Source organism: Paroedura picta, chromosome 1 (assembly GCF_049243985.1).
Source record: "Paroedura picta isolate Pp20150507F chromosome 1, Ppicta_v3.0, whole genome shotgun sequence".
NCBI lineage: Eukaryota > Metazoa > Chordata > Lepidosauria > Squamata > Gekkonidae > Paroedura > Paroedura picta.
Window position 1 is genome coordinate 108,012,707 of NC_135369.1, and position 26,798 is coordinate 108,039,504.

Consider the following 26,798-nt stretch of genomic DNA (forward strand, 5'->3'; position numbering starts at 1 on the left):
TTCTTATATGCTGCTTTTCTCTACCCGAAGGATCAAAGCAGCTTACAGTCGCCTTCCCATTCCTCTCCCCACAACAGACACCCTGAGGAAGAGAGAGCGCTGATGTTACTGCTCGGTCAGAACAGCTTTATCAGTGCTGTGGGGAGCCCAAGGTCACCCAGCTGGCTACATGTGGGGGAGTGCAGAATTGAACCTGGCATGCCAGATTAGAAGTCCACACTCCTAACCACTATACCAAACTGAAATAAGAGGAAGATGAAAGAAAAACTCCCTGGAAGATGCTTGAAAGCTGTTTAAAACCACACTGAGGGCCTTTATGCACTAGTCTTTCCCCGCGCGTTTGCCCTGCATTCCCCACGGGCACATTTTTCTCTTCTGCATGATAACTCACTTTCACTTGCAGGTGGATTAGAGCTCAGTTTGTTTCCTATTGTTGTATGCCCATTTCTTTTAAAACAACTCCATCAGATTTTCTCCCCACACCCAGGCCATACCTCTCATGTTGGCATTGTGCTGCAGTCTGCTCACTGGTCAGTTTGAGGCCAGGGGTGCCTTTTGAAAGTGTAAGGAGAGAGTCTTAAAGCTTCTCTCACTTCCTGGTTTCAATTTTAATGGAAGGTTTCCCCTCCTTCCTTTTTCTAAGCTCCTGTACCGAAAAAAGTGGTTATATTTTCTATAAGCCCCCTTAAGTCTTGCGCGAATTGGGGTTCAGCATTGATGTCAGAACTAAAGATGAGACTTCCTTGCCTACAGCTGTTCCCCCCTCCTTTCTTCCTCCTGACGTGTGTCTAAAGGTGGTGGTCTGGCTGGGACCCATAAGTTACTAAAGGTGTACTCTCCTATTATGGAAAATGCTGCTCCAGTGTCCACATTCATGTTTGGGATGTGACCTGCAATGGTTCCTTGAGTTTGATCTGGTGATGAACAGTGATCACACAAGGTATATACAGCATATACTCCATCACTGTCATCCTCACCATCGTCTTTGCCTAGGTCCATTAAGTTGGCATTTTCTCTTGAGGACTGGCAGCTGAGGGTTACACTGATGTGTTAATTATCCTCTGTGATGGCATTGCCAGCAAACTGTGCCTCAAAAGCAATAATAGGCAGTATTATGTAGGACACCACAACAAAAACAGCACTCTGTCTTGTTCTGGACAGAAGATTCTTGCTGCCTGCCCTTGGGGAGGACATGAGGCTGTACTTTTGATGCCAAATAAGATTTACATGGTGCCACATGATTCAATCTTGTTGAATCCTCTTTTCCACTCCTCTGTAACTCCTGCATTTACTGCACAGCCATTTCTATGGTCACAGCCATATCAAAGGTTGCCCCCCCCCCCCGAAACAGACAGCATTCTATTCCCTGATCAAGTATGCCTACAGCAAGTCTACCATGCAGCTTCTAGTCTAGGGAAGCTCAAGAGCCACAGAATTCAGCCAAATAGTGCAGCTCCACCACAAATTCAGAAATTGTTTCACCAGAGTTCTGCTCAAGGCTATGCAACTTAAAAGACTGGACTACCGCTAAAATCTTCAGGCTTACATATTCTACCAGCATGCACAATTATTTCATCAGAGATTCTCGCCTGGCTTTTAAGGTGTTATCAGCTTTCTTATTAGAGAGCATGTCTTCTGCCACACTCTGAATTTTCAATCTTATTCAGATAAATGTTCCATCCTCTTAACATACTCAGATCACTCACTTACTCCATTGGATTCTGGCATGTAACCAGTGTAACCTAGCACCTAGTACTAAATTAGAAAAAAATCTTTATTAGAACAGAGGCAAGGCCTGATCTGGGCCCTGCTAGCCCATAACCAGCCACAGCCAAAAACTAGTTGATGAATAGTGATTACCCAAGATAAACTGTATACACTCCATCACGGACGTCTTCACCATCTTCATTGCCTAGGTCCACTAAGTTGGCATTTTTCTCTTGATACCTCTGTCTTACAGGCACCGGGAGACCATTACAAATGATCTACAAACTACCAAGATCATTCCCCCTGAAGAAAATGGCTGAAGAAAATGGTGGGTGGACTCTATTATTTATTGTATGGCAGAGTTACACACAGGAAGCAGATAATATAAAATACAAAACCAAGTAGATATAACAAGTATGCAGACAGACTGGCAATCCTCCTAAATACTAATATCTAAAATTTCAAACCACACCATCACAGCTAGGGAGAGTACAAAGAGCTCTGCCACATCTCTGTGGAAAGCACGACACTCACATTCCTGTGACAGATGAGAACTATTTTGCGGGCTGTACCACAATCACATTCCGGTCCTGGTATTTTGCTTCATTTAAACATCAGGTCTGCACATCTGCCAAAGACTGTTGATATTCTATTAGCTGACTTCCATACTTTACTTGGCAAGTCAAATCCTGCAGGCTTCTCATTGGTGTTTATCAAGTTATGGATATTGAGTGGAACTGATGTCATCCATGTTTGCAACGATTAATTCCCTAGATTGACTTTTTATGGTTGCAAGATTTGCGCAGATTTTATTGCTGGATGGTTGGACTGTAGCCTGGATAGGCCTGAATCAGCCATGTCCTCCGTTTTAAATTATTTTTGTATATTCATGAAGAAGAGCATCTTGTCTACAGAAATGTGTGGGAGCGATGTGACACAACATTATTAGCCAATAAGTTGGAGTGGGTTCAATACATCTACTGATGGTTCTCACTGTTGTATTTAATTGAACAAGTTTATGGATGTGGGGGCTGTTGAGCCAAATTGAGGCACCGTATTCTGCAGTACTATACACCAACTCCAAAGCTGAGCATCTAAGAGTTGGAGTAGACGTACCCCAAGTTGTACCACATAATTTCTGGAGAATGTTGTCTGATGTATGTATTTTTGCTGCTATATTGGAAAGATGGTGCTTTTAGCTCAAGGTCCTGTTCACGGTAATGCCATGGTACTTAGGTGTATGGTTGTATGTAAGTCAGGTGCCATTAAGGTTCAGTGGGATGGAATCTATGGAATTATAACCTGCTGAGGCCCTTCTCCTCCTCAAAACCACCCTTCTCTGGCTCTGCCCCAAAAACCAAAAGGAAGGGGGGAGAAAGTGGAATAATAAAAACCCAACTGGTGACAGTTAGGACCTTTAAAGGTTGAATGTCTATATAAATGTTAAAATTATATTACTTTTATTGTGCACATTAAAAAAAAAACCTTAGGAATTTATATACACACACACAGCATAGGTTAATAGCCCTCATGATCTAAATTGGCTACTACAGTCACAGAACTCCCAGCATATGTTTGAGCCTGTAGACTGACATACTTTCTGCCTTGAGCCTTAGCTTGAAACCCCTTACTGAGCTCACTGTGTGTATGCCTGGAAATTTACATAAAACTTTTACCATCTCAGAAAACCTTTATGATAAAAGTGTGCTTTGTGATTCCATTTTCTTATGAAGTTTGAGAACACGAATACTGTTATATAGTCAGGTGATGACCCCAAATAAGGAGATGAAATATTGATAAGTATCTTTGTTTAGCTAATAATGTGGGGATATATCCTTAAACTGTAATGTGGTGTGGTGGTTAGAGTGTTGGACTAGGATTTGTGAAACCCAGGATCAAATTGAATCTACTCTGCCATGGAAGCTTGCTGGATGACTTTGGGCCAATTACATACTGTCATCTAAGCTTACATCATAAGGTGGTTGTGAACATAAAATGAAGGTGAGGAGAATGATGTAAGACACTTTGGGTATACATTAAACAAATTATCACAATATTCAATATAGCGCCATCTTGGTGTATTGGTTAGGAGCGCTGACTTCCTATCTGGCGAGCCAGGTTTGATTCCACGTTCCCCCACATGCAGCCAGCTGGGCGACCTTGGGCTCACCACAGCACTGATAAAGCTGTTCTGACCGAGCAGTAGTATCAGGGCTCTCTCAGCCTCACCAACCCCACAGGGTGTCTGTTGTGAGGAGAGGAAAGGGAAGGCAATTGTAAGTCACTTTGAGACTCCTTATGGTAGAGAAAAGCAGCATATAAGAACCAACTCTTTTTCTAAATAAATATCTTACTAGTTCCTGGCCTGTTTTATTTATGTATGAAGTAGCAGGACAAAAATGTAAACATATTGAAGGCTACAGGGTTCCATACTTTTCAGTAATGTGAAGCAGTAAGGGATAAATTGATGGTGATCTTATTAACTTTAGAGTACAGCATCAACATCTTTTCATGTTTTATTCTTTGGGAATACTACTGAGATATATATTTTAAAAAATGAGCTTCAAAGAGTCACCAGTTTTTCCAGCAGAAGAAAACAACTAGCCTGCAATTGCGTATTCACGTTAACCATCATGTTATCCATGATTATTGCTTATGTATCGGTATGTCTGAGTAATGATGAAGAGAGAAACTTGAGCTGAATAAGCCTTTTCAATGCCTTTTTTTTGCCACAGCAGCTGAAATGGACAGAGACAGACTGTAAAAGGAAAAAGAGCTCATACTTATTTCATATAGGATGGAAAACAGCTTGCCCCAAAGCAATTTGGCACATTGTATGAACTCCAGTTTAACACTGTTTCCTAGAAAGTACTCTGTAGCAAGAGTAAATGGAGCATGAATATGATAATGGACAGAGAAAAGCCATGAGGTACTTGTATGCCCATTTGCCTGGAAACGAGATAAGATGTTCCCAAGATAGGGAGATAAAGAAAACTGTTGAAAAATTTTAAAAACATACCTGCAGATGAAGTTTTAAAATATTTGGAGAGTTGCATAACATAGTATATATTTCCTGCCTCTTTGAGCTCCCAGAAGATCAAGAAGTGCTTTGCTGGGTCAGATCAAAAAGCCCAGCTAGTCAACCCCTTCATTGAGGGCCAATTTCAGGTTTTTGTAGGGCCTGGGCAAGAGACTTTAATTTAATGAGACCAGATTTTAAGATTCGGAAAGACGGACAGCATTGACCGGGGGGTTGCCAACCTCCAGTCCAAGCCTGGTGGTCTGGAATCACCTCAGGCCTGAACAGCTTGCATACACTGTGGGGTTACCAACTTCCAGGCACAGCCTGGAGGTCTGGAATCATCACTCAGCAGGAAACTCCTGCCTTTGGCTGTCGTGTAAATATCCAGAAAATAATTCAGTTTAGGCAAGATTCAGGAATGTCATGCCCAGCAGTGGGAATTCTCACTACAGTGGGAATTCTCCCACTGATGGGATGTGCAGTTCAACTTGGATAAATCCAAAATGTCTCCCCGGTAGACTCATCTGAAGTTAAAGAGATCAAGTTCTCCACAGCCTCAGACAGGTGTGCTGGGGAGAAAGATGCTGCCAAACAGCTGATCCCCAGGGCCAGCTGTTTGGTGGAGTCTTTAAATGTCTCCCCAGCAGACCCCTCTGAGTGCATATTTTCCTTCACCATATGCTAATAGTAAACAGACTATGATCATGGTTGCTGCTGCTATTGGCAGCATCATCTCACTGCTTTTATTAATGTTAAAATTTGTGCAGTGTATCTTTTAAAGCATATCTATCTAAACAGACATGGCAGATGGGGGAGGGGGTGGTGAGGGTCTGTGGGATTAAGAGATGTTATATATTTAATTGTATTTTTACTGCATGTTTTATTTGTTGTTAGCTACCATGAGATGGCAGGTCTGTGAGTGGCAGCATATAGGTACAATTAATAAATAAAAATAAAATTAATATAAACACTTTAAGTGTACTCATTGGATAGGAAATCCTGTCAAACACAAATACTATCATCACTCTGGTAACACAAAGTACTGCAGTCAAAACAGGCTGACCCCCCCCCCCACCCGCCCACACTCTTCTTGAAGAAATGAAAACCAAAGCAAGTTATACTAACTCAAGGAGCTTAAAATGCTGGGAGACGCGATAGCGACCTGAGCTGCCGCAGACGGGGCCGGCCCAGCGGGGAAGGCATGCCAAGGGGGCTTGGAGCCAGCGCTCCGCCGCCCACTCCCTCACTCCATCTCTCCACCCAGCCAGCCAGCGAGCAAGCTGCTGTGGCAACCGCCTGCCGGCCCATCCTCTCTGGAAGGAGGAGCCAGTCAAGAGGTGGCTGGGCACCTGCGGGAAGGCAGAGGTGGTGGCTGCAGTAGTGGCCGCTGGCTGGCGGGCGCATCTTTGTGTGGCGGGCTTGGAATGTGCCTGTCTGGCTGGCAGTGGAGGTGGCGGTGCTTGCACAGATGCTTGCGGGGCTGTCAGGGCTGTGCAGAGCTGAGCTGCGCTGCTCTCTGCTGGCTCAAGGAAGAAGGAGGGGCGGCCGGGGCTGTGCAGAGCCGCGCCGCTCTCTGCTGGCCCTCCCTTCCCCCCTCCTGGTGGTGCTGGTGGTGGCGGCGTTGGCGGCGGCAGGCTGGCCTCCCCCTCCCTCCCCGACTGGCCTTAGGGCTGCAACGGTCTGGGAGGCAGCAGACAGGAAGGCCGAGCAGGAGGCAGCAGACCTGGCTGGGAAGCCCTGCCCCGGAGCCCAGGCACCTGTGTAGGGGCCTCCTGAGCCCAGGTGCCTGCGTGGGGGCCTCTTGAGACCCGGCTGCCTACTCAGCTGCCTGCTGGGCAGCAATTTTTTTTTTTAATAAAAAAAATATATATGAGAATGCAGTGGGACAGGCGGGAAACACCGCGGGACATGGGGCAAATGCCCCAAAAGCAAAACAGATAGTCACCTTACTTTAATTGAGCCACCTCTCATACTCTGAGTCTCTGCCAAGAAGACACACAGTGTAAAAATGAAGTGAACAAGTATCTCTTTTTTTGTATTAAGGGTAAATAAATTAATTTAAACAAAACAGAGTTGCATTAGAATTACAGATTAATTACCGAGTAATGAAAATAATTACTGATAATGAAAAGTACAAATATGAAAAGAAAAAAAGAAGAAAAGGAAAAAGTAGGTAACATAATTCACAAGTGATTTCAAGCTTTCCTTCTGGAGAAATATTTCTTAGCGTTTATCTTATAAACAGTCTTCTATTGCATCATATAAATAAATATCGAATAATACCTTATACTAGAAGCCATAGAGCCAGCCTTATCAAATATTCATAATCATATTTTTGTTTTGAACCTTTGTTCAGCATATATCTTCCATGATCTCCACTCCATGTGAAAATCTGAGGTCCAATTTTTATTCAAGATAATTAGTTAATTTAGCAGAACTAGTCAACTACATAACTTTATATTGCCATTCATAAATCGTAGGTATTTATTTGGATTTCCATTTTTTAGCCAATATAATTCTCGCAACAGTAGAAAAATATTCAAACATTTTCCCAAAATCTTTATTCAAGGAATTCTCTAAAATACCCAATAATTAGGCTTCTGGTAAAACTGATTCTTTTTACCAATTTTTTAAAAAATTTCCCTGTGGATTCCCCTCCAAAAATGCTTTGTCTTTTAACAGCTCCACCTTTGGTGATAGAATGTGTCTAGTTCTTTATGACATTTCCAACATCTATTGTTGTCTCTCCTACCGATTTTTGAGATATTAAGTGTTGCTAAATACAATTTGTAGTGCATTTTATATGACTATTTCCTCTTGGGGAATCTGCCCCTCGAAAGCCTTCGACTGTTGGTGGCTTTTAGAGGCCCCTCCACCTGACATCACCTGCATCCTGAGGCTGTCAAGGAGCTGGATCAAGTTTTGGCCATTTTAAACTCGCAATGAGGGAAATCACCAAAACTGGATTACCCACCCTCATATCCCATTGGTGAGCAATCAGGGGCATGCCCATATGGAAGGGGAAAGGCACGATAGTCTATGCGCCATTGTCCCACCCTTGCACCTGCCCCCTCCTCTCCATTTCCTGCTCTGAGTAATTTTTTTTTAATGGCACAGTCTGCGTTGTAGCGCTACCACAAACCTACATTGTCAAAGATAAAATAAAATCTTCTTACAGTCTTTTTGGGATCAGGCAGGTAAAACACAGCTTTGTTTGAGTTTTCTGGAGGTGGGAAATAACCTGGGAAAGAGGAGAGTGGTGATCGAGCATCCTTCTCCTGATCATACAGGGGTCTGAGCACTATGTTTTTAAGCCAGCAATTTACACTAAATGTCTTACTTCCCTTCCCTTTCCTCTGCTTCTCCCTCACAGCTGAAAGAAGTACAAGCAGTTAAAACTGTGCTGGACTGGAAGTGTCTTCCCCATTGACCACATGACGGAAATCATCAAGCTACTGTGATGTAGCCCAGGGGCACTGAAAATAAATTCCATTTTGTTTGCTCATAATGAAATAGCTCTTGGAGATGTTTTAAAAACTTTCCCCTGGTAAAATTGCTTTTAAATCCCTCAGGCTTGTCCAAAATTCTTCAGTTATATGCCCAAATCAATGTTTATTTATTTATTAGATTTATATCCTACTAAATATACACAAGCTCTACGTGTAATGCAGGCAATGGTGTATACTACATTTTATATGAAAGGCTGTGAAATTTACTGGTCACATTTACATGAAGGTGCATTATTTAAAACACATATTAGGTTGGATCCCAAAGCAGCATAAGTGGAGGCTCCCTACAGGAAGGCAACTTCCCCACTTACCCTCTGACCCTTCCCTCATCATTCTGACCCAGTTAACATGAAGGAATAGTGGGTGAGGCAAACTGGGAGTATGCAGTAGGAGGGAGAAATTGGCAAATATCACCCTCCCCTCCCTTGTAGATGGAAAGGCAATTCCATCAGAGGAGCTGCTGCTGTGCTGATGAAATAGCACCATAAGATTCAAGACATTTCGCTTCAAGTCTTAAATATAATAGCAAAAATCACAATATCTTTTCCAGTGCAGGTTAAAACTTATAGAGATAAGATCTTGAGTGAGTGAGTGAGTGAGTGAGTGAGTGAGTGAGTGAGTGAGTGCGTGAGTAGAAACTCCAGATGGTTAACTATGAACTGTCCACGAGAATACTTTGTTCTTGCTTTATTCTTTACTGGTGAACAGACTAGAGGCCAAACCCATTGCACCCAGAGAAACAATGGGCGCTGGAAGACTGTGGTCTTCCTGAGGGCTGGCTATTTGGCAAAAGCGTAAATCATGGGAGGGGGAAGGAAGGACCACATGGGGCTGGTGGGCAGCCTTTATTCCTTCTCCTGCCCCCTATGCCCTTGAGGTTCCACCTCCAAACCTCAAGGAGCATCCCAACCTCAAGGTGTGGCCTGGAAATCTCCTGGAACTGGAGGTTATCTGCAGACTATAGAGATCAGCTCTCCAGGGGAAAATGGATGTTTTAGAGGGGGGATTCTGCAATGACATCTCCAGGCTCCTGAAGATGAAATGGCTGCTCGGGAGGGGGGGGGGACTCTGTGGCACTGTGAGAGGTTGTGGAATGTGATTCTCCATTTGGGACATGGGTATTTGCTGGAATTGCAGGTCATTTCCAGGCTGCAGAGATCAGTTCCCCTGGGGAAAAGGACTACTTGGGAGGTGGGACTTTCTAGCTTTGGATCCCAAGAAGGTACAGGGATGCCAGGCTTTAGGTGGGAAACAAAGAGAAATGCTGTGTGGCAGTAACTGCTAATAACAATAAACATCAAATAATTCATAAATTTGTCATAGTTTCTCCCCCCCCCCCCGCCAGCATGCTGTTACTAGCTCTTTAAGGGGTTTTAATGATAATAAAACAAATAGCACACAATACAAATAAGCCATGAGATCAGAAATTGAGAGCACAAACATAATTAACACACTAAAAACAATTAAAGGAAAAACACAAACAGGAGAGGAATAAAACTAAACATTAGTCCCCGCAAAAGTAAAACAGGAAAAAAAGACCCTTCCCCAGCCTGCTCCCTTTACTGCTCAGAGAAAGTAGACTGAACTAAAATGGAAGTTTCCAACAATAATACTTGCTGTCCAAATTTTTCACAGAATAATTATGGTGCATTTTTTTTTCCTTAGCAGATATTATGCAGACTTCAAAGGCCTTTAGTTTGTTTTCTTACAGACAACAACAAACGAGATAAGACAAAAAGATTTATGTTCCTGCAATTTCTCCTTTTCTTTTCTAAAAAAAAACAGATGAAAATATGTTAATAATTAAAAGCACATGGGTTTCAGCTCTTCTGGCTCCAAAATAAAAAGCCAGACGAGTAGTGTGATTCCCCGAAGAGTCTACTGAGGGATCTGCTGCAGCTCCAAGCATACTGCACAATAAAAGCATGGTGGACATGCAAACTCCTTTACCTACTCGCACAACAAGCATTATACAAAACTATTGCTAAAATGAAGTTTATTACACTCCAGACTGTGTACATTTGACTCCAACATTACTACCTTATCAAGAAACCAGGTTGGTAAACCTTGTAAACATGTAGGGATGCCAGTCCCCAGGTGGGACCTGGGGATACCCGGGATTTATAGCTCATCTCCAGGCAACAGAGATCAGTTCCCCTGGAGAAAATGGCTGCTTTGGAGGCTGGACTCCATAACATTCTACAACACTGAGGTTGTCACCCCAAATCCTGGCTTCACCCCCAAAGCCTCCAGGTATCTCCCAACCGAGAGCTGGCAACCCTACGAACATGTATACTGGACCATTCAAACAGACAACTCGCTATGCAGTTGTTGCCAAATATAAGTGCAAAAAAGACACTCAGTTGGTAATGGAGAAAGACAATAATATCACGGTGTCTCACAACTGTCAAGTAAATTTTCTCCAAACATTCATGGTGAAGCCATGCACAGAAGTCAACAGGAAGGGTTAAATATGCATTGGAATCAAGGGTCAATGAGAATTTAGCAAACATGAAGCACCTATACAGGTTTGGCCAGTAATTTCAGCATATAAAGAGTATTAGTTGACTACTCAGAGACAACAATAAAATAGCTACATGGGTAGGAAAACAGTGTGCAACTTCTGAATATAATGGATTTAGGGCACTCTCTTGAAGTTCCATTCACAGGTTACAGAGAATGTGTACACACTTACATGCAATGTACTATGTAAACTGGGCTACTGTTTTTTCCTGATGATAAAGTCAAGAAGCTTAGTTTTTTTCTCCCATCCAGGAGACATTTGCAAGTGTTTGCTATCTAGATAATACCATTGCTAAGGGAATGCATTGTACCTTAAATCCTCAACTCAGATTCCCTGAGCCAAACTCAACATTTGACCTGCCTTTACTTTTTCCTTTGTGACTATTTATACTGTGAATTTAAAATGGAAGCAATAAAACTGAAAACTGCAACTGATCCTTCTAACCAATCCTTCTTTAATGACAGCTCCTTCTGAGTAGTGAAAAATATTTTGAATTACTCCCTGCCCAACTCTCCAGCATATTACTAAGTTTTGTTCTGTTCTAGAAACAGAACATAGACTAGTACCGTAGAAATTATCAACTAAACAGCCCAGAGGAAAACCCTATAAAAAGGTAAGTTCACATTATGTGCTGGAGTCCCCTGGTATATATCTCAATACTGTTTACTTCCAAGTGCAGAACAGTTAATAAAATCTTCTAATTAGGCCCTATTGCCTACTTAGGAAATAAGGCAGATTTCATCCCCTACCCACTCTTATCTGTCTAGTGCCTATTTAAGCAGATTCTGAATCCAAACAATAAGAATGTAACTTCGTTCAGGAGTACACTGTACTACTCACCCAAGCTTTTGCTTAGGTTCCCCCCTTTTTCCACAACTTCTTGGAAGATTTCTGATATTATTCTAGAACTGTGGAAATTTTATTTTGATAAAAATACCGTGATTCTTTTAAATTGGCTGTGATCAGTGTTTTAATTTTATGCTATTTTTTGTGTGTATATGTCACTGCAGACCAGTGTCAAACAGCACATTCAGCAGGTTGAAGGCCAAGCCATGGCATGCATCCAGTGCTAACTATCTGCCCCTGGAATACAAAAATAGGTAAGCCTTCTGAGCAGGAATGCATTATTCAAGTCTGTCTAATTTTTCCATGGCTTTCATTATCATTCTTTAAAAAAGAGGTTATTGGCTGCTTCAATTCCTGACATCAATTTTATTCAGGAAAAAAAATGATGATTTATCATAAGGGGGGGGCTATTTTATTGTAATCATTAGACATTTGTCTCCTGTCTTAGGATCCACAGTTTTAGTCAGTGGTAGTCAAACTGCGGCCCTCCAGATGTCCATGGACTACAATTCCCAAGAGCCCCCTGCCAGCGAATGCTGGCAGGGGGCTCATGGGAATTGTAGTCCATGGACATCATGAGGGCCGCAGTTTGACTACCCCTGGTCTTAGTGAATTGACTTTATGGAGATGAAAATTTGATGGCCCCATGTAAATCATGCTCCTCCTTATTGTAAGTAAAGTAATGTAAATGTTACATTATTAAAATTGTTAGTATGCATTGGTATAAATGCCATAACTGAGCTTCTTCCCCAACATCTCTGAAAGTTAAATCTACCGAGTGGGGATGTACAATGATTCCACTTTACATACATATATTTGGACATTAAGGTAATCTTATGTAATGCACACTTTGTTGTTTCGCACTACAGCTTGTAACACTCATTTTTAACTGCTCAGTAGGACATCTTAAGACATCCAGCCTAAACTACTGCAGAGTAAATTTATGTTTATAAATCCGGCCGAAACTGCTTTCAGCTATATGTAAAAGTGGAAGGAAGGAAAGCTTTCTTTGGTTAGTGATCCTTGGTTGGAGAAAGTGGCATTGTTCCAAAATTGCTACTCTTTTCCTTCTATAAGAAGCTACAGAGGAATCTGCTGTCATTTTTATTTAGAAGCAGATTCCGGTCCTTCTAACTATGACTATGTCTGTGTGTTTCTGTGTGGATAACAGGCTGCCAGACTAGATTAACTGACAGATCACTGGATGTCTTCTTATTCAGTACTTAACAGCTGTAATTAATTGGCATCAGTTTAAGTCACAGAAACTGAAAGCCTGCTGCAAGACAGCCATCTATGTGTAAGGAAAAATCTTTTAACACAGCAGCCCCTGAATTTTCAATTCCTGTGCTTAGTATTTGTCTGCTTACTAGCTACGCCTAAATTATTCCCAAGTTAATCCTTTTTGAGTGGTCCCAGCAATACCAGACAGCTGCTTGAAGACACACTTAGTACCATCTTGGTTCATGTTAAAGAGAGGCAGACAGACAGACAGATATGGGTTGGATCCTGTAATGCGCCAGTGAGAGATGTTGAGGGGTGTCATTTTTTTCTATCTTCCTTTCTCCACTGCAACCATTTCCACAGCTAAGAAATATTATTTTGTGGTTCATGAGGCATGTGTGGAATAATAGCCACACAGATCAGGAAGCCTCACTGAGGATGAAATCCCCCCCCCCCTTTTTACTTTCACCATCTCATGCACGAGATGGTAAGGAGTGATTTTGTTACTTTTCCCCTATCCAATGCAGCCTCCTAACCTGTATGACTATTATCACAGAATCATAGAGTTAGAAGGACCATTTAGTCCAGCCCCCTGCTCAATGCAGGATCAGCCTAAAGTATATCTGACATGTATTTGTCCACCTGCTTAAAGACTGCCACCGCCCTATTACTCCATGTAGGTCCAGTGACATTTGAAATAAACTTTCCTGGGTGTGGAAAGGCCTACTGGGGAGAGACGAATGTAGAAAAAATTAATGCCCATTAGCATTGGGATCTGACCCACTGGAATATCCTTTGAGATCAGTCAGGGAAGACTGACATTCCTTGTGAGGTCCTCATACTGGATTCATTCATTCATTCATTCATTCATTCATTCATTCATTCTAAACTGGGGTTTTAATGTTGGACTAGTATAATGTTTTTATTTTGATTGTAATCCCCTGCAAGCTGGCCTGGTCGAGTGTGACAGCCAAGAAATCTCATAATAGATACATAAGTAGATAAGTTGATGATAGACAGACAGACAAATTGTTCCAGTACTCAGGAACAGCAAAAGGCAAAGCAAGGACAAAGGAAAGATGAAACTGTAAAGAAATAAAAGGCCCAGGAATAGCTAATGCATCTCCACAGTGTCATATCTACTCTCCTGTGTTCCACAGGAGAGTTGAGTTAGAGGTTTACCTGAGAATTGTCCCCCCTCCCTGTAGCGAAGTTCCTGACATTCTTTCTGAACCTTCCCCCTCGCCTCCAATCACTAGGTTTTATGGACCAGAGAGGCACCCTCTTCCCTGTTGTGAGAACTAGCTCATATCTACCCATGTCCTTGGTCCGGCTAATAGGTGCTGGAAATTTACTGCTGAAAACAACAGGCAGGGCAGACTGGATGTCTCCTAGGATTCGCACCTTTTAGATCAAAAGAATTTCCTATGTGAACCCATCTTCCCACCTAAACTGCCCCCCTATATATACACCCCCAAGGGGGCTACCATTGCTTGTCTCTGTCAATGTTCTCTGCAATTGCCATGGAACCTTTCAATAAAGATTAACCTCTTAGCACCACGTGTGTCTGGAGCAGCTCTGTACGAGGGGATATCTTCTGGCCGAGTGGTCTAGCCCATGTTTCGTGATACACAGCAGTGGCTAGGGTCGAGTGAAAAATCCATGAGGTCCAGAAAAAGAGGAACTGTATAAAGGTTAAAAGCAGCAGCCCATGGATTCAATGATTAGAGTGCATCAAAAGGAAGAGAAAATTTGTAGAGCCCAGCAAGTGGAAGGTCATCTGCTGTCATCTGTGAGAACTTGGGAAGATTTTGTATGTGTCCTGAGCAAGCAAAGGAGGGGGAAGAAGGGCAAGGACAGGGTGAAATGTGACAGCATTTAAATAATAGATTATTTGTAATAGTTGTCCAAAAATCAGTAATAACAACACTATACTTCTTCCCTAAGTGAAATTGTTGCATTTATATCTTTTCTTACTCATATTTTCCTCTTCCTCCATACAGACTAGTGGAGGCTATCAGTTCTGTTAGCAGATGGCTCTTATTCTTAGATGACTCTCACAAGGTTTACAGGATCTGGGGATGTATGTGAAAGGATCCAGGAATGCCAGTCCCCAGGTGGGACCTGAGGAACCCCAGGTTTTACAGCTCATCTTCAGACAACAGAGATCAGTTCCCCTGGAAAAAAATGGCTGCTTTGGAGAGTAGACACCATAGCATTATACTCCATTGAGGTTCCTCCCCGCCTCAAAAACCACTCACAACAGGCTCCACCCCCAAAGTCTCCAATTATTTTCTGACCCAGTTTGTAAGCCTAAATCCAAATCTAAATCCCAGGGCTTCCCAGGGCTATTATTATAGGTCCTGGTCCTGGTCAAGGCCAGACGCGCTTCCCGGGGGCCGGGTATGGCCAGCAAATTCGCACCCACAGAGCATAAAACCCTGCAGGTGGCATAGGGTGAAAGGCGGTCCCTCAAGTATGTGGGTCCCAGACCGCGCAAGGCCTTAAAGGTTAATACCAAAACCTTGAACCTGATCTGGGCAGCAACCGGTAACAAATGCAGTGGCCTCAGCACTGGCTGGATATGGGCCCTCCAAGATGTGCCTGTTAGGACCCTAGCAGCCACATTTTGCACCAGCTGTAACTTCCAGATCAAGCCCAAAAGCAGGCCCGCATATAGCAAGTTACAGAAATCTATTCTGGAGGTGACCGTCGCATGGATCACTGTGGCCAGGTGTTCAGGGGATAGGTAGGACGCTAGTAGCCGAGCCTGGCGAAGATGGGCAAAGAGGATGAAAACCTCTGGAAGTTTAGACCTTTGCTCTTTCTTCCCTTCTTCTACCCAGTGGACCACATATTCCCAAGAAGAGCTAATTAGCAAATTCATGGCTTTGAGGATGATAAGAACCTTATAGGCCTGAAGGCCCAGTCAGATACTTGCAAGCTGGAACAGGCCTGTTACTATTTACATGAACTCTTGGGAGGAAAATATTCCCAGGAAGTAGGATAAAGCATTTCTTGAATAAAAAACATATGGAACTGTTGGCAGAGTTTAAATATGTGAGACAGCAGAGCACCAAGATGCTTAAAAATAGTTTTATGTAGAAGAGAAACAACTTTGTATATAAAGAAGAGAGAGAGAGTCCTATCTAACTGTTGTTCTGCATTCATTTTTTTGTTCTGGAGGCAAACAGAGGCAAGTGTGTGTTCAACTGAGTAGGAAGTTTCCAAATGAGCAAATCAGGACATAGGAGGAGACTATCTAAAAACATCAGGAAGTTTCTATTCTAAATACTATAAATACACATCACCTTCAATGCCCCTTGTAGAATATTCTACATATGCTTTTAAACCATGCATGCTACACATCTTTCATATTCCAACATAAATGTGTTGACCATTGAGTAACTAGATGCCTACACGTGGTACAATATTCTCATATAGACATTTAGTCAATTACATGTCTAGCAGCCCCTATTCACTTAAGGTCGCATCTGGCAATGAATTGCAACCTTATCTCTTCATAAATTCTTATACATTCCACTTCTAAGAAAAACTCAGGCCTTTTGACAAGCAGGAGAGCCCACTGTTTTTCAGCACAAATGATTTTGACAGGACAAAAAATAGGTAATGGCAGTGGTTTTCAGCAACTATTAATTAGGTCAGCAGCATTCACATTTTTCATCCTTTGCAAAGAGGCCTATCAACTGCTCTAGTCTAGAGAGTATTTTTCTGTTACTTTCCTGAGTCTTGTGAACAACAGCAGATCCCAGTTCTTCTTACAAGCTGCCTTCCAGCTATTTGTACTTCTTACACCTTCCCTGATTTGTTCAGCAACAAAAGTAATCAGCATGACATCTCTGGCAAAAAGAAAGATAGACACAGTAAAATGGGAGGCCAGTAGCACAAGAAACGAAATGAGAACATACAGTAGGTAAGGCGGTCGGAAATGTAAAATAATAGCATTTGTATTGATGTTTCTTCTAAAATGTTACTCTAAATTAAGTGTTTTACTGCAAGTTGCATCAAACAATGTGTAGAAAAATAACTAATAAAGGTGAGCAAATAATAAGGGAACAAAAAGAGATGGATGATGGAATGTGGACATTATGCACTACAGAAGAAAAAAATAAATGGAGATTTGTGATGCAAAAGCTTATATCTTGAAGCAAATAAATAAAGGATGGGGAGAAAAAGAGAATGTGCAATGAGAAACTGGAAACAAAGGTAAGTCGAAAAATCAAGAGGCAACTCTCCACAAAGCTGGGAACAGAGCTATAAGTATTGTATATGTAGACAGTATGTTCAAGATCTACAGTATGTAAATGAAGAACCCAAATCTACCCTAAGAATAACTTGTATCAGGACATTCTTATGAACGAATCAGATGGTTCTGTTACGGGCCAATCAGAACTCTTGGCAGGCCAGCTCAAAGTGTATACAAATTCATGGATTGCTGTGTTAGTTGTTCAGTGTTCTAGTTGGAGTTGTTGAATAAAGACCTGATTGTTTCTGAAGAAACTGTGACCATTTCCACATGGAGGCGGATAACACACACCACCTCCTGCTTGCAAATGTGCGATAGTAAGCCACGCATTTGCACACTTCCTGATGGGGGACCCCTGCTGCATTATCCAGCAGTTTCATTCTGGTTTTCTGCCTCCTGACAAGGCCGTGGAGAAGCTGGAAGTGTGGAAAACCTCCCGCTCCTCACGCTGTCAATCAATGCAAGCCACCAATCCCTTTATAACATTTGTTTTGGGGACTCAAACTCCCATCCCACCCAAGTCCTGAAATTAAGTTTAAAAAAACCACACTTCCGCTTTGCTATGGGAACACACCACAAACAATAAAACAGTTTTTTTAATTACCCTCCCCTGTTGCTATGGGACCATGCCACAACAATAAAACATTTCCTTAGACCTCTTTTCAGAATTCTTTGTATGGTCTCTTTTGTTCGAGTAGATTTCTGATAGGCTGGCCAGTATAACTGGACCCTGATGATTATGTGTGTTCACAATAAAGATTTAAAATACAGAGCACAGATGCTAAGCTAGTAGGGAGTGGGCTGGTTCATTACACACACACCCCTCTCCCCGTTCATACCCCACCACCAGAAAACACAAACAGGAGTGTGTTTTAGATTGGGTTGCTGCCCGATCCCAATATTACTGTGCGCACTGAAAAGAACATGACAGAACATTTTATTTGAACTGAGGGCAGTTTGCTTTGTGGTCTGGTTGCAACGTTGGCCAAATCATTAAAAAAAATGTGATCCAGAAATGGAGAGTGGAGGGCAGATGCGCTGGTGGGCAAAATGCTGCAGAGATTGTCGTGCGTTTCTCCTTTCAGACAGACATGCCCCTGTATGCACCTCATTCTGCACTGCAATGAGAAAGGGGAAACGGATTTTACCACTTTCCCTCGTCGCTCGGCAAAGAGGATGAAAACTCGTACCACCCACTGGAGATCTACGGATTGATGCCAACATGATGAGGAAGCAGCATTAAAACCCGTGAACAACGAGAGGCCGAACGGGGGCAAATTCCTCATGCAGAAACAGTCCAAGTCTGTGTCTTGACAAACCCACAAACAGTAAGTATGCAGTAGAAGAGTGTGTGAGAAACAGCAGCTACACCACTGGACAAACCTGTTGCAAAGGTTACCTTTTCCACCAAATCTTGGACAACCAAAGCTCCTTCAAAAGCATCATTCATGCTGAACTGATGGGAAGCAACAATGGTATTTACACAGGAACCAGTATTTCCAAACAATATTTCTAAAGAAAGCTTATCATCACCATCATATTGTGTATAGTAAAATGCCCATTTAGACAATCAGACAGATCTTGGGATCCAAGTAAAAATGAGTACAGTGCTCTCCTTTGTGGAAAAGCTGAGATCAAGGAAGTGACACCAAGCAAGATGGGAGAAGCATAAGTAGTCTCAGAGGGGAAAAATGAATAACTTTCAAGGAGAGGCAAGTTTGAATTCTGAGCTAGGGAAAAAAATTAAAATCCTAAGGATTAAAATTATTTCCCCAATAAATCCTGGTATCTTTTTCTTTCAAAAACAACACTCTAGAGATACTTTCAGCATTAATGAGGTCATCTGGGACAAGAAGATACAGAAGAACCTGAGGGCCATGATGGCAGCGAGCCTTAAGAAATCTGAGGCGATCTAGCTTATTCACTGTTGCACTTTTCCCCCTGTCAACAACAGACACTTCTATGAATAATTATTAACTAAAGACAAAAATTTCAACAAAAACAGTAAAAAGAAGAAAATGACTACCAGATTCAGGCAAAACATCCCAAGTGTATGAAAAACACTTTATGTCTATTTGATTTGGCCTTTAGCATATTTATTACATACATACATTGGGAAGGGGCTGGGGCTCACTGGCAGGGCATCTGCATGGCACGCAGCATGATCTGGGTTTGATCATCTAGTTATAAGGCTCAAGCAGAAGATGATGTGAAAGACCTCTGTCTGAGACATATGAGAGCTGCTGCCAGTCTGAATAAACAATTCCGGGGGGCTTTTCGCACGCCTTCAAAATCGCACAATGGTTGCCAATTGAAAACGCTACTGATTTGCCATTATGCACAACGTCGTTGACAATCTGCCACACACCTGAAACCGATCCGCAAAAAGCGCTTCCTTGTAGCGCTTTCAGGGAAATCCCCAAAAGTGGATTCACCCTCCGGAAAGCGCTACACTCCTGCAACCAATCTGCAACACTAGCGGGAAAGTTCTGTGCGTTACCATTGTTGTGGTTTCTACAAAGTCCCTCCCCCTAGCTCTCTTCTCTGATCTTCCGGCGAAGCGATCGCCATTTTTTTTTCTCCGAGCGAGCGGAGATCAACCCACCAGCGAGCCTGTTTAGAGGCTTCCCTGGCTTTAGTCCCTCCCCAGAGCTGTTTAGTCACTAAGCACAAACAACAGAGAAGCCCGTTTGCTGATGTATTTTCCCTTTATTTTTTACACTGTTTTCGGCCGAAAATCGGGCCCGTGAGGGGGGGGGATTTTTTTTCACTTGGGGGGAGTGTAGCAACGATGAAACGACAGCTCAAACACACCTGCCAGCTGGATGGGTCTCTCCGTTGCAACGAATCAACACATATTCGTTGCAATGGGTGTGTTTTTTTTTTTTAAAAAAACCTTTCTTAAAGGGAAAGGGGCTGTTTGGGAGCATGCTAACGGCTGCCCATTGGCTGCTTGACGGCCAGGGGCGGGACGAGCTCGGCAATAGCGCTTCCTTTCTAGCGATTTTTGCTGAGACCGGAAGCTTGTGGGAAACGATAGAAACGCAACTGGATTCCACTACAAAGTCAGGTATGCATAATGACGAATTCCACTATTTTAAATGGCGATTTTTCGTTCAGCAAACAATTTGCTTCAAGGATCCCGGTGCGGAAAGCCCCTGATTTTCACTAAATGATGGTCTGAGTCAACGTATGGCAGCAAATGGGCTGACAGAGACAGACGTCTTGCTGTGCAAAACTCATAATGTTGTAAATGCAGCAGAGCTGCCATAGAGCAATGATGACTAACTACATAGACCCAGTTTAACTAGATAGAAGATAATAGTGCCAATTTCAGTTTTTTTGGGGGAAAGTGCCAGCCACAGCAGCTAGTCCAGAGGTTCATAACCAACTCTTCATCACCATGCCCTGTAGTACACTGTACAGGCACAAAGACTCTGGAAATTAACTTTCGCAGTGACCTTTGAGACAATCTGATCTAATCAGTCAGGAGCTCACCTCATGTCTGATTTGGGGGGCTGAGCAAAGCCTGGCTATCATATTCATGTCACAGTTGACAGAATGTTAACATTTAACCAGTTGATCAATGTAATCAGATGATTATTCAACTGTATTCAATATGATCAATAATTTGTATTCTTTAGAGTATTAGGTTATGTGTTTTGAACTGGGTTAAATTGTTTCTCATGGACCAGTTTCAAAGAGTTTCTATTGGGGACCAATTATCATCAGTGTGGGACAGAGGTTCAAAGGACACACAGCCTTATCCCTGTTACTATTCAACCTCTGTGTAAAGACTTTAGGAGAAATCATATGTAACTTTAGATTTGGGTGTCATCAATATACCGATGACATTATCCAAAACTCCTTGAGCAGTTATGCATTCAGTTTTTCATCGACGTCAGATCACTGACACTATTAAATCAACGCTTTTAAAAATGTTCCTTCTTAAAATGTGCGTTTTGCGGGGTTTTGCATACCATAGTAGATTGAGGTAAAGGATTATGCATTTGAGAGAGCCTTCCTCAATTGGGAGAGTACTTCATTGTACTGGGAGCTTATTGGTAGGCTGTAATCAGCAGCAATGTCACTTGACCGACACATGCTGCTGGCAGAGCTTCAAGGGAATCATAGTTCATGGGCCTTCCATTCAGCCATTGGTGAAAGACAGCTTGAGGGGGGGGGACAGAAAACATAGCAATGTTTATGCATGTCATAAACAGTGTCCCTAGAACTTGCTTAAAGAAAGAATCATAGCAAATCAAGTTTACACTACTGCAAGGAAACAATGCAGAACATGCCATGAGGAGTGAGTGCCATACATAATCAAATATACTTTGATGGGTTTTCCATGGTGAGACCACTGAAGAAGAAGAAGAATCACAGAATCATAGAGTTGGAAGGGGCCATACAGGCCATCTAGTCCAAACCCCTGCTCAGGATCAGCCCAAAGCATCCTGAAGCATCCAAGAAAAGTGTGTATCCAACCATTGCTTGAAGACTGACAGTGAGGGGGAGCTCACCACCTCCCTAGGCAGCCTATTCCACTGCTGACTGAAATTTTTTCCCTGATATCTAGTCTATATCGTTGTACTTGTAGTTTAAACCCATTACTGCACATCCTTTCCTCTGCAGCCAATGGAAACAGCATCCTGCCCTCCTCCAAGTGACAACCTTTCAAATACTTTTTGTAGGGCTATCATGTCCCCCCTCAAGAAGAAGTGTTGGTTCTTATATGCCACTTTTTCTCTACCCGAAGGAGTCTCATAGCGGCTTACAATCTCCTTCCCATTCCTCTCCCCACAACAGACACCCTGTGAGGTGGGTGAGGCTGAGGGAGCCCTGATATTACTGCTCAGTCAGAACAGCTTTATCAGTGCTGTAGTGAGCCCAAGGTCACCCAGCTGGCTGCATGTGGTGGAGCAGGGAATCAAACACGGCTCATTAGATTAGAAGTCCGCACTCCTAACCACTACACCAAGCTGCCACATGCAGAATCAAAAAAGCAAACACCTTTTTTTGCAGACTTTTTGTGAATTTTCCTGTGGTGTATAACCCACCCTGGTGATGCAGTACAGGCCTGACTGCTATGGTTAAATGGCTATGATAGAACAAATTCAAACATAAGTCTGATAAGACAGAAGTAATACTAGTTGAGAAGGCTGGGGCCTTCAAGAACATTGAACTTCCTACTTTTGATGGAGTTCAGTTACATCTGCTGACTCAGCTTAGGACCCTAGAGGTGATACTGGCAAAGTAGGTTAGTGCAGCTACAAAAAAATGGTTTCTTTTAACTTCACCAAGCCTGGAAGATGGGCCCCTATCTCAGCTCAGCCAATCTAATATCTGAATACATGGTAACTGTAATGAATTCTATTAGAGGGAAGGTAACATAGTATAACCCTATCCTGTCCAATCTTGGAAGATAAGCAGTACTTGGATGAAGACCTCAGAGGAAGGTGCTGCTTCTCATTTGCACTGAAAGACCTTTGCTGGGTTTGCCATAAATTGGTTGGGATTTGACAGTACTTGTGTACATATGTAAAGGATTCTCCATAGGCCTGCTCTTGAAGTCAGCCTGGAGACCCCCACTATGTAATCTACTTTCAGTCTCAGTGAGAAAGGTGGACAATAAATACAGTAAATAAATAAAATTAAATTTTTCTAATTAAACATTGCAAATTATGAATTGTATGAAACACTATGCATTGAATCCACTGCCTGACTATTGGTTACTGAATGCTCTTCCACAAAAAAATAGTTTGGAGTAAAAGCCACAATTTTATAACTGAAATTAATCAGTTTTATTAGTCCATCTATCCACTTTATCCTATCTGTCACTAATATGAGAAGCAGTGAGAACATTATTCTGTGATTCTTAAAATGGATTCTTAAAATAATTGGCAATTCTCAAGACATTTTAAAAACAGATACCTACTGAAATGTTCAGTTGCCACAAACACGGCATTATTTCTTCTTCTAAACAAACATTAATGGAATCCTAATTTACTCCTCAGTTAAATCAGCATGTATTCAGAGCATTACAGTGAAGGCACTGTGAATGTACAGCCATTTTAAAAAGAGAGAATTAAAACCAACCATTTAAGGACTTAAAGCCTTTAGACTGTCTAGATGAAAAGCTGTTCATTGTGCATTCCTAGTCAGTGTTTTACAACAATCTGCACTGAGATTTCATAAGCAGCAGTCAGAAATCACTCTGTCAACAACTTTCTAAAAGTGAACTGAGAGTTTATTATAATCAATTAGTGCTCATATGCATTCAGTATTCATACCAGTTTCACCATAGCCAGCTATACATCCACAAGTATTATGGCTACCAACTAACCTCATTAAAATCCAAACACTCTTAGAAAAGAAACACCTCATTAAAACAAAATGGGTAGCAACACTAGCAGCAAACAGGAGTGCCAACACAGAGACTAACAGACTTTACCCCAACATAAGCTTTTGTGAGACAAAGCTCACTTCAGGCTATGAAGTGCATATCCTTTAGGCAATATATCGGGTTAGGGATGGAGGGGGTGGAATTTCTAAAAGTCAGGTTTGTCTATAAATGAATACAAATATGAGATTTAAAATCTCACAATTCAGAAAACGGTGAGTTGAAATTTTCCAAGGCACTCTTGCTGATCTAAAATGCACTGTTTTCTTTAAAAAAGAATGCCAAAAGGAGAATCCAGTGTACCACTGCTCAAATAGAATTCATTAATAAATTCTAGACTATTTCCCTACCAGGGCTCAAGAAGGACTTTGGATTTCTCAATCACTATGCCAATATCTTGCACAACACATCCTTTCCATATATTCATGAAATTAATTTATCTGTTTCACGTAATAATTCTGGTAAAGGCTTAGAGGAGGAGCTGGTCTCATGGCTTAAGTGGCACTTAGCACCTACTCAGGGTCTCCCGCCCCTGAATGCCTCCTCCTCCAACTGGCTTGCCTGCCTGTCCAGCAGCCAGCCAATCGCCTTCCATCCCCCACCCCTGACCACTCCCTCCTCTTTCCATTTCCCTCAGAAGCTGCAGATCCCTGCTGCGTGAGAGCTGCCCCTGCCAATGAGTTCCCTTCCCAGGGGAACAGCCTTTCCAGGTTCTGGGGGGAGGAAGAGGCCGTCCGCATAGTTCTTCCACCCCACTCCTCCCCCAATCTAGTGCTCGTTGTATTCCTGAATGCAATGGGCTTTGCTCCTAGCACTTCTATAAATTAGTCTTGATCTGTTTCGTATTTCTGCCTAAACTTTCCCAAATTAGTTTTAGAAAAAATTAATCCTGCTTTGCTTATCTAACAGCAGTTTGGAGTGGTGCTTCCTTAAGCATTCTGAATAAAGAAATTACTCTTTTGATTCCATCATGTTTTAAACTGGCCTACCTTTTTAATATCTAGGATTGCCAACCTCCAGGTAGCACCTGGACATTGTGATGGCTTGTTAGATACCTCCCACTATTGCAATGATATGCAGATAACCCAGATCAGTTCCCCAAGAGAAAAAGGCTCCTTAGGAGCATGAACTGTATGGCATTATTCCTAGCCTCTACCTCCAAAATCTCTAGATATTTTCCAACCCAGAGCTGGTATCCCTAGTAATATCATTTCCCTCACCTTTCAGTTGTTAATGTAAATGTATTGGCCTAATGGATATACAGGTCATGCATATGACGAAGCACTCAGTGACACACAAAAGCTTCTGCTGACAGACAAAAGCTTTTGCTGGAAAAATTCTGAGTCTCTACGATGGCCTTTCTCAACCTTTTTACCATTGAGAAACCCCTGAAACATTCTTCAGGCTTCAAGAAGCCCCAGACAAGGCGTGATTGTACAGAATATGGTTGGGAAGCATAGCTGTGCATACACACACACACGGGTCCCCTTCCCCTCCCACTCCAGGCTATCACCGGCCATTGGGGGGGGGGGAGAAGGCAGGTCAACATGACCATATATAGTCAAACTACTAAATAAATATTTCACAAATTTTGAAAAAGATATAACAAATTAATTAACTCCCATTCGGGAAACCCTTCCAGGGCCATCAAGAAATCTCAGGGTTTCAAAACTGCCTGATTGAGAAAGCCTGTTCTACTGTGCCATCACTAGGGTTACCAGGATGTGGTATCCCAAAATGAAGTCACAGCTCTATAAGCTCTGTCATTCCCAAAGAACCTCCACAAGTCACCAGGAAGTTCCAGGACAGCCCTAGACACTGTTCCTGTTTTATTTTGCCTTGTGAAAACAGTACATATTTCTGTACATAGATGGGACCAGGTTATGAGAATGGAAGGCACTTACCTAGCATGCGAACACATTTGGCATTCTGCTCTGGACTATCAAATGAGATTTCTCCACACCTCTGGAAAGAAAAAGAGCAACATGCTTAATATAGGTTCTTTCAGCAGAGGCACAGTTAATCCTCTTTATCCTCCCATATTTGATTGCTTTTGTTTTCCACGTGGCTATTTGGCAGTCAGAGAACTTTGGAGAAGCCAAAGCCATCCAGTAAGAAAAGTTCTTAATAAGTAAGAAAAGATAACACTCTCACAACTCCTACTCTTCTCTTGAATATTCATTCCTAAATTTCCAGGAATTTCCCAATCTGGAGTTGCCAACCCTAGTAGTAAAGCTGCCATCTTTGGGTTGGGAAATACCTGGAGATTTTGGGGTGGAGCCCGGAGTAGGTGGAATTTGGGGCAGGGAAGGACTTCAGTGGAGTATAATTCCTCTAAAGCATGCCATTTCTCCAGGGGAACTGATCTCTTTAGTCTGGAGATGAGAAATAATTCCAGGTGATTCCTAGGTTCCATCCAGAGACCTGGGTGTAAACTGCACGGAGCTTTTATTCCAACCCCAGATCGATTCAGTCCCTGCCCTCTACACAGAATACGATTTCTGTTTGGATTTGGGGCAATTTAAAATTTCCTTCTGCAGCGAGGATTGATCCGGAGTGACCCTAACTTTATTGTGCAATATCTTAGAGTGCTTTTAATCCTGAATATATTATAAAATCGCATTGTTTTGAATCGGGGTTCTCATCTGTGGTAGATGACCCGTGATTGGCCACAGGTGGTCATGTGACAAATTTGCCTTAAAGGAGAAGCTTGGCTCCTCTCCCCCCTCTTCAAGAAAAGAAAGAAAGAGGCTTGGCTTTCCCCCCCCCCACTCTGAACTCCCTAACCACGTGCAGAAGACTTTCCTGTTTCAATGGGGAGGGGGAAGAGGAAGATCCGAGTTCAAAGCGATCTGATTTCAACAGGACTGACAATGGAATAAACAAAGTAAGTGCAGACTCCAGGACCGACAGAAGTTGAGAGAAATTAGGGGCTTCTCCTTTAAGGCAAGTTTGTCACATGACCAGGTGTGGCCTATCAAAGGTTCTCTCCCATGGAGCTTAGTTTCCCAATCCGGATTTGAAAAATATTGAGCATTAAAAGCACTCCAAGATATCGCACAATAAAGGTAGAGTCACTCCGGATCAATCCTTCTTGCTGCAGAAGGAAATTTTAAATCGCCCCAAATCCAAACAGAAATCGCATTCTGTGTAGAGGGCAGGGACTGAATCGACCTGGGATTGGAGTAAAAGCTCCGTGCAGTTTACACCCTAGCAGGGGCCATCCAGAGCAGGGCCACAGACTGGGATCCTAGCAACCCCAATCTGGGTTTCAATAAGATTTTAAAAGTAGAGTATGT

General features: G+C 42.4%; 1 protein-coding gene across 4 annotated transcripts in view; it reads right to left on the minus strand.

Annotated features, from left to right (window-relative positions):
- PDE7B (phosphodiesterase 7B) overlaps positions 1–26,798 on the minus strand; it is a 251,800-nt gene that overhangs the window by 102,141 nt on the left and 122,861 nt on the right. For all 4 annotated transcript variants that reach the window (XM_077351958.1, XM_077351950.1, XM_077351936.1 and 1 more), the window contains exon 2: positions 25,404–25,464. In XM_077351958.1, the coding sequence (XP_077208073.1) occupies positions 25,404–25,410 (7 nt within the window). In that variant the 5' untranslated portion in view covers positions 25,411–25,464. The remainder of the gene's footprint in view (positions 1–25,403; positions 25,465–26,798) is intronic.